Below are 8,959 nucleotides of genomic sequence, written 5' to 3' on the forward strand. Positions count from 1 at the left end.
GGCTGCGTGTGGGGGGGAGGGTGGCTGGGGAGGGTTTGCCCATAGCCTGCACCCCACCCCACCACCTGTGGCAAGCAGAGCCCCTGCCAACTGGGCTCCACGCTCCTGCTGCTCCTGGCCCCGGGGTACTGGTGTAGACCCTGTGCTCCCACTCACTGCCACTTGCCACCCCCCCCCCATCTGCTACCCTTCTCCTGCCACTCCCCACCTTTTTCCCCACTGCTCCAGCACCACATGCCAGCTGCTCCTGTGGTACCAGTGCTACAGCTGGGAACCACATGATGCCGGAGTGCAATAGGCAGGGGGTGGGGAAGACAGCTGGGAAATGGCTGCGACAGGCAGGGGAAAGAGGCAGCGAGCAGCTGCGCAGAGCACAGCAACAGCCAGACAGGAGTACGGGGCCCACACTGGTGCACCGGGGCCAGCACTGGCAGAGCCCAGAGCAGGACAGCAGAAGCATGGGACCTGGGCTGCGCTGCTCAAACAGGGAGGAGGGAGCGAGCATGACTCCAGAGAGCTCCTGGCAGCCTGGCCCTGCACTCCTGCTGGCCCGCCAGCGCTAGCCCTGGTGTGGGTCCCACACACTCGCCTGTCTCTATGCTCCGTGCACCCACTCACTGCCCCTTCCCTCCACCTGCTGCAGCCATTTCCCCACTCGCCTTCCCTCCCCTCCCCCTGCTGCTCTCCAACATCACATGGTTCTCAGCTGCAGTGCCAGGACTGTAGGAGCCAGCCTGGCCAGCCCTGAGAACTAGGGCAACTGCCTGCAGTCCTCCTCTCCCTCCCCCCATCCTTATCTGAATTTCCCCTCAGCATGGGGAGGCAGGAACAGTCCCAGGGCAGAAGCCTCTAAAAGCCCCTGCTAGGCAGAGGCTTCCAGCTGGGCTCAGAATATGGGAGGTTGAAGGACAGGCAGGCAGGGCAGGGCAGCGTTGGCCTGGACTTGCTCCTATGGCTGTTTAGTTTTACTGCCAGCTGCCCCTGGGTCCTACTGCCCCTGGCTCCTGTCATCTTCGATAGGCAGCCAGAGGCAGATAAATATTAATTTTCTAAATTTTTTACGGGCCCCGCGGGCCAGACAGAATTGCCTGGCAGGCTGGATCTGGCCTGTGGGCTGTATTTTGACTGCCCCTGATTTAACTGGTGACATTACATAGCTACACCAGCCAAGAAAAGCCAATAATGTTAATTTTCCTTTTATCAGTGTTGATCCGATATGCAACCAATATATTGGTACACCTCTATTATTTTCATCTATGGTTTTGGTTTGCGTTATGTCAGTACCACTAGGAGCACCAGCATACCCAAGCCAATGTCCAAGGCTTTGGAAAACAAAACAACTCTAGAAGACAAATAATGTATTTCAGCGGGTAAAGGGGAAGGGGTAGGTATAGGGAGAAAATTTCTCTTGGGTCCCAGTAAGCAAGAAAAAAAGAAGTCCTAAAGCCTGGAATTACCAGACACCTCCTACAAGCGCAAGCAACCTGAACAAAAATCAAGATTGCTAATCTAAAGCCTCCCATAGGTGTTTGTTATGCAAATTAGCAGCACAGCTAAATATAACCATGTTCCATGAGCACTTGATCTCTGGGTTTTCCTTCACTGGCATTTCCAAATACTAAAGGAAATACTGTAGAAAGCAGCATTCTAGTACATCTAGGTCTTAACCAATCCTAGAGCTAAACAAGGTCAAACGAGATGTCTGATCCTGGAAGAAAAAATCCCTTAATTTCCCTTCTGTGATCTTTGCTTTATCCTGCCTCTGAACCCAATATAGTCAAAGAGATAACAACCCTAACATAAAACAAGAGGTTCACAATGAAAACCATTAACTCAGGTGGCAGAGCACCAGGTGCTGCAGACTGCTGCATTTTGAGAGTGCTACTCTCTTTCCCCCCACCCATTATAAAAACCTAAATATTTCAAATTAAGAGCTGCAGTTTTAAAAAGATTAAAGTGAAACTTTTCATTGCTCAATGACAACACGCTAGAATAAAACTGAGCATTGACTGAATGCTTAATGGCTTTGGTGTTGAAAAAGAAAGCCTTTCATCCTCAGGTCTCTAGTGCAAAAGTCTTTGCTAGTAATGAACAAAAAACCTGTTTTTAATCTAGTAGCTATTCATTAACCCTTAAGTAAAATAAGCCTGGTGTTCATGACAATTTTGATAGCAGACTGGGCAGTTTCCATGAGCATCCTGCATCTCAGCAACAAGCCCAAGAACTAAACGGACACAGATCCTGACCTCTGCTCTCACTCTCAGCAAGGATATTTACATGATAGTGTAAGACTGTGCTGAAGCTACCACTCTCAGAATGGATGCATGTCTAAATAGAAGATGTCAGTTTCCAGAGACATCAACCCAGAACCTCTGTTTATGTTCTTATCTATTCTTGTTAAGAACCAATTCCTACCCTCAAGATGACATGTTTACAGCCAAAATCCATGTCCACTTTCTTCAGCACCCGGAGCAAGGTCTCAGCACTGACGCACAATCTATTTTAAAGAAAAGAAAGGAAATTTGGTATCTTTCATATCTGAAAGCTGTCAGTCTCTTCTGCTCTCACAAAGACCAGCAACTAACTGCTGAGCCTAACTGCAGTCTCACTCTTATTTTAAAGCAATTCCAACTAGAAATAGAAATTAGAAGTGAAAACAAAAACTAGGTCTCCCACCCTATTCCACCCCTAAGCCTGTCACAGGTATAAGTGAGACCCTGAAAACGGTGTTCAAGTGACTCAAATCTGGATATTACTAGGAGAGGCAAGGAAGAGACAAAAGCCCATAGAATATGAAGAGGTGGACAGTAATCTGCTTCTCCCCAAAAAGGGGGTTTAAGACAACTTGACAAATGTTGCTCTGTGTTCCCGGAGTGGTATCTACAGTACCATCCTTTACTCACTCATGTGTACGGGCAGGAGTCTCTTTCAGGGAACAAAGCACTTCAAATGCAGCCCGGATTCCCAACCGCCTCCTGAAGAGTGAGGACTGGACAGATTTCTACAGTGAAGATACCACAGAGAGCACCAGTTATTCATGTGCAACATTTAAAGGTATTGTGGTGGTCGTGAAGAGTCAAGAGAATTAAACAGAAATTACTCACTGGTGATGATTAAGTCAAGTTCCCAGTATCTCTGGCTGCATTTTTTCTGCCTTTTTTATTTCCCCCACTACCTCCTCTACTGTTTCTTTCTGGAACTAAAGTGGAAGTCCCTACAAAGTATCTATATTGGGGAAGTGCCTCTTTATTAAATGTGACTAAGACAGCCTTTCATTTAAATTTTCATTCCTAGGTATTGGTGCCTCCAATCATGACTGCTCTCAGACAGTTCAGTTGTGCCACTTAAGCAGGAAATTAAATGTGATGCAGTTTTAGTTTCTATTAACTTTCTGTAGCCACCAATTTATGATTCTTCATCTCCAATGTATTTCTCACAGCCCTTCTATGATAAACAGATCCCATCTTCTTCTCCAATTGAAGGCAAAACAAGCAACACACATAAGGCACTTTGGAATAAGATGAAGCTTACTCCATGTTTAGTTGCTATAGATGTTGCTTTCATGTCTGGGACTAAGGGTTACCAAAAATCTTTCCATTTACTGCTTCACATACAAGGTACACTTTAAATCAAGCTTCCCCAGTATGAACATTAAGGAACACATTCATTTTAAAGAACAAGTGTATATAAACTTCTCCCTTGGACAAAGCCAGAGGGGAAACAACACATACATTGTTTAAAGCACTGAATAGCACTATACAGTAATAAGAGTAATAAAACACTGCATTGGACAGATTCTTCAGATAGCATTTTATTTCAATCTAGGTATCCATGGCTATGCCTGAAGTAGCTTGACTTAACCCCAAGTGCACAAATGCTGATGTAAAGAATTCAGATTAAACAACACACCAAATTAATATCTCCTTGTAATTCACTAGCTAGTCATTTCCACAGGACTCAAGTTCCACAGTGAGTCAGCAGTTTGCACTTCAAGTTACATCAGCCCCACAGCTGGGTCAAGATCATCATCAAGACTAGCGTAGTTAAGGTACACTAATTTCCATAGCCAATGCCACAAAATGGAATGATATGGCTACCATATTCAGTCACTTCACAGCTGGGTTGAAGTGACAGCCTTTGTTGAAAACCTGGATGGAGGCTCAGACTTAGGGCCTAGTCCTGGAGCTGGACTTGGGCTCTGCAGTGAGAAACCTCAAATTTTCTTCCAAAGTTCGCCATGCCATAAGGCCAACGCAAAAAATACCAAGTGAGGAAAAAAAGGCTCTCTGTAAGCAGAGGACATGGCAACATACGTAGCAAGCAGTCACCATTTCTGCTTCACTGAAATTTTCATAGGCTCCACCATGCAGACAAAATCTGTATACAATGTTTGTTATACATCACAGTAATAACAACATTTGTGTAGCACCTAAATTCTAAAGGGCCACAGTTGAGATACGGGTTCTTTGTTTTAGACAATATATACAAATGCATTCCTGGTTCACACATGGTTTTTTGTATAAATTTAACTATTTTGGTCAAGGGTCAGAAATTCACTGCAGTAATTATGGTGAACACAACTATAACAATATAGGGATTCTTTATACTAATATCTACCTTATTCCTCTTCTATTGTGGAAATAAGCTAGAGCAATCTAAAGGAACTTTATATCAGTATAACTGTATCCACAATAAAGAGAATCTTGCTGCTTCTCCTGTGTACTGGAAACTCAGAGAGATGTTGAGAAGCTGTAAATTTATGACTGAGTGCATATCAGATAACAAATGAAAGTTTTACTCACAAGAAGATATCCTCGAAACTGATTATATATTATCGCTGTCAGCAAGTTCATCAGAAACAAGTTTCCTTTAAAGAGAGAGAGAGATACTCAGGGATACCTACTGACTTATAGCTCAAGTTTCTTTGAACTAGATCATGTTTCCAAGTCACATATTTATTTGGACATAAAGCATTGCTAATTATTTACTAGATTATCAAAAAGAAGTTAAAGTCCTAAAGCTTCCAAAAAACCCATCAGTTTAAAAGTTTTTTTCCCTGCACAAAAACTAATGAAAACTTTTCAATTTAATAGAACATTCCATCTTAAGATCTTAATAGATGGATTTTAAAGTAAACCAAGAAGTAAGTATTGCTTCCACTGCATCTAAAAATTTAACATACAATTAATTTTTTTAACCACCAAAATATAAACCCCCTATATGCAGGTTTAAATGAGAGCTAAAAAAAAGGACAGACGTGAAAAAGAATGCATTGCACCTGACAGCTTGACTACATTTATCCCAACCATGCAGTTGGTCCTGTAAAAAAATACTACCTACAAAAATCCTTGCCTCTCGCAAAACAAAAAACAGGATATTTGTGGTCATAAATTCCCGGAGGAAAAAAAAAGCAAGCAGCTCCCCACTATACCACCTTGTTAGAGAAGAGTTATAGCAAATTAGCCCTACAATTGAAGAAAAGAGGTGACTTACCTAACACAGTGAAGAGTACAAAGAAGATAGCATAAGCTCGGTTCTTAGAATATGCGGGAATCATCACTGCACAAAAATTTGCGAGATAAAACTGAGGTTAAGAGTGCTGTGCTTAAAAACAAAAATATATTTAAAATGCAGATCTGATTTTAATGAAGACAATGGGGGAGATCCTCAACTAGTGCACACTGGTATGGCTCTATAGAAATCAACGACTCTATTAGTTTGTCAGTCAAGGATCTGCTCCAAAAAATTGTTTCAATGGGGGAGAACACAGGGAGAAGCTTTTAATGGTATAAAAGTGATGTAATTTATGACCAGGTCCATGCAGAACTTGCCTCTAACTACCAGGGGTATTATTATTTTTCCAGATGACAGTATTCATGATAATCAAAAAAAGCAGCAGACTAAATTAAGGAGAGAAATCAAATCCATTTCATCAGTGTTTTATTCTGCTATTAAGAGATGCTCACCATCAGGGTTATTTGCAGTAGTCAGCAGCACCAGTAATGAAGTTAATGCATCTGGCAAATTCCGGAAATATCCCAGCCATTCCTTATCCTGCTGGCCATCCTAGTCATAGAGATTACCACCAAATTATTGCCAAAGCAGTACTTTGGCAATACAAACAAGCCAAGGAAAAAAATCAGTTTAAAAATAATTTATTACATCTAACTACCACATATCCTTGCCTGATTTATATACAAGACAAGGTGAAAGAGATCTGAGAGTCTAATTCAGGAGGTCTAGGCAATCTATAGAACAAGGTTCCACAACAATCACTTACACTGCTATAGTCCCTTCAGAAATCTGACCGCTTAGCAATCATCAGAACATAAGAAAGAATACACCGTTAAGAAGGCAGCAAGGTAGAAAAGTCTCAGTACAGGATATAAGTCTGGCTACTACCTATAGGTTTAAGAGGGAAGACAACACCTTGAAACAGGTAACGTAGCAATTTAAAGCAATTCTGAAAGGGACACTGGGATGGGAAGAACATCTATCCCAAGCACAGGCTGGTGCATCAGAACTAACAGAACTTTATAAGTATGATAAAAGCAGAAGTGATCTGAAATGTACACAATAGCATTTTAGGCCTCCCCATATACTGCCAAAAAAAAAAAAATCATTCAATCAATCAAATCAAGCATGTGCAGGATACTAGTTATACTACGTTCCATGCAAGGGAAAATATAATTAAAACAATTCAAATATTTGACAAATATTTTAATTACTTGGAACTTTCTGGATACGTTCACCCAAACTGGTTTTTGACCTACTTAAAAATAAAATAAAATATCAAGATGCCCAGTTTAAGCTTTAGCCTGTTATTACAGACTTAATTACAGATCTTGGTAAGTGGCATGACCTATACAAATAGGTCAGAACAACCAACAAGGCATGTACAGCACCACTAGGAAACAGATATGATCTCTGGCAATAAGACTTGATGTCTATAGACTAACTGAACTTGACTGGAAGATAGGTTCTGTTCATAGTATTTCACTCAAACCACACTTTCAGTTCCCTCAACTGACAGAAAGGTCCCCTCAAACAGGATATTTGCAAGCAGGGCTCGAGTATTCTCACGAATATTTTTTTCCCTCCACCTTACTAAGTGGTGAATTGAGATGAGGTTGCAGGCTTTAACAGTATAAACCATGCCACTTCCTTCTCTGCCTCCCCTCCCAAAAAAAGACATACTAGACTGGGAAAACATAGCTTATGCATAGGAAGCCACGGAATTTATTTTTTTTTAAACACACTATTAGTTCATCTTTTAAGCAATTTTAAAATCTATGGCTAATGAGTTATTCATTATTAACCTAGCTTACACATTTTAAGGTAGATAAATGCACTTAACTGCTTGCAGAGAATGCATAATCTCTATTTGACAAGGCAAACAAAGAAACAGCACAAGAGGTAATGGAAGGTAAGATGTGAGAAAATTACTAGTAGTAGAGGAAGGTAAAGAATTCCTGGGAAAAGAAGCAGAGGTTTTAGAGAAGGGAAGTTGTTTAACCATAGGAAAGCTTAGGACTGTTCAGCAGATGCTGCAGTGTCACTGAAATTGGTCCTCCAATCCCTTAGACTGAGGTCAATGAGAAAAACATGCAGCTAAGCATTTTCTTGATTCAGGATCATAGTTTTCTATCATTTAATACTATACCACCACAAGGACCCTTAAGCCTCTGACTATATCACCACAAGGACCCTTAAGGAATCTTTTGGACAGAAGACGGGTGTGTTTGCACAGGTCCTTGATTCTTAATTTAACTTACCAGTGCAAGTCAAAAAGGCCTCAGGTGAACCTAGCAAATTCACCTGAGGCTGTCCCATGTGTAGACTGGAGCAGGAATGAAGGTGCAAGTCTCAAAAGCAGAGAAGGGGAACAGTGCTATTAGGAAAAACACGGAATAAATGACAGTGAGCATAAGATGGCCTGCAAGACAAGGACAAAGAGTTGAGCGTAACACAGCAAGAAACAGAAAATGAATAAAGTGATGCAAGAGAAGGGTCTATAGTCACAGCAATAAGGAAAAAACCATTATTTTAACTGCAGCACTTTAAATAAGTTTGAGTAAACAGAGAAAGAATCAAGCTAGAATAAAGGAGAAAAAAAACAAGGCCAGAAGCAAGAAGGTAAGAATGACTGCGACTGAGGTATGGCTGAGGATATGAGCAATAGCATTAGTGAGGAATAGTGGATTTGAAGATACAAGCTGTAAAAGAAAGAATTGAGGAGGAGAAAGAAATTAAAAACACGATAATAGTTCATGCCTGTGAGAGAAAAATATTAGTTTTCAACAACAATGCTGGAGAGAGAGAGGGATGTGATTAGGCTCTTGTCTTAGCTAGTTTCTTCCTCCCACGTACACAGCAATGGTGACATCAGAAGCTGCAGCGTAAGTTAGGAAGGAGCCAATTTTTACCACCACGTCATCCACGTTTCAGAACTAGACAAAAAAAAGGGTAAACAAATGCAGTAGGGACTAGTAACAGTGGAATACTCTAGATATAGTGTGGAAACATAAGTGCAGCCATAGCTCAGAAAGAACAATGAAGTTTAATATTAGAAATATGAAGTTTCAAGATGGAGAAAGAAGAAATTGTAAAACTGGTTTAGGAGTGGCCTCCCAATGTCCTCTTACACAAAGAATGTGACACACATTATTCATGTTGTTGTTTTTTTAAAGTTTTCTAAAAACACCCTCCCCCATACAACACTTAAAATTCATCCTGATGTTTCTGACAAAGATGACAAAATGATCTTTTCTTGGAGAAACTGTGTTTCTCTGGCTTAAACAACTATCACAAACAAACAGCCAATGGAGGGGACACAGACAAGAAAGAAACACACACACACACACACACACAGCAGTGGGATCAATCATAGCACAAATGTTTAGTTACCTTTGTTCGAGCAAACAGCAACATGCCAAACATGGTAAAGAGAGACAGGTGG

The 8,959-nt window shown here is 41.3% G+C and overlaps 1 protein-coding gene across 1 annotated transcript in view; it reads right to left on the minus strand.

Annotated features, from left to right (window-relative positions):
• Nucleotides 1-8,959, minus strand: part of TPCN2 (two pore segment channel 2) — a 50,841-nt gene that overhangs the window by 31,411 nt on the left and 10,471 nt on the right. Inside the window, exons 7-12 of the mRNA XM_019519452.1 lie at nucleotides 8,908-8,959; nucleotides 5,967-6,066; nucleotides 5,494-5,559; nucleotides 4,803-4,867; nucleotides 2,904-3,001; nucleotides 2,416-2,497 (exon numbers count right to left, since the gene is read on the minus strand). Coding sequence (XP_019374997.1) covers nucleotides 2,416-2,497; nucleotides 2,904-3,001; nucleotides 4,803-4,867; nucleotides 5,494-5,559; nucleotides 5,967-6,066; nucleotides 8,908-8,959 — 463 coding nt within the window. The remainder of the gene's footprint in view (nucleotides 1-2,415; nucleotides 2,498-2,903; nucleotides 3,002-4,802; nucleotides 4,868-5,493; nucleotides 5,560-5,966; nucleotides 6,067-8,907) is intronic.

The sequence above is a fragment of the Gavialis gangeticus genome, unplaced genomic scaffold, assembly GCF_001723915.1.
Source record: "Gavialis gangeticus isolate Ggan-Ray unplaced genomic scaffold, GavGan_comp1, whole genome shotgun sequence".
Lineage (NCBI taxonomy): Eukaryota > Metazoa > Chordata > Crocodylia > Gavialidae > Gavialis > Gavialis gangeticus.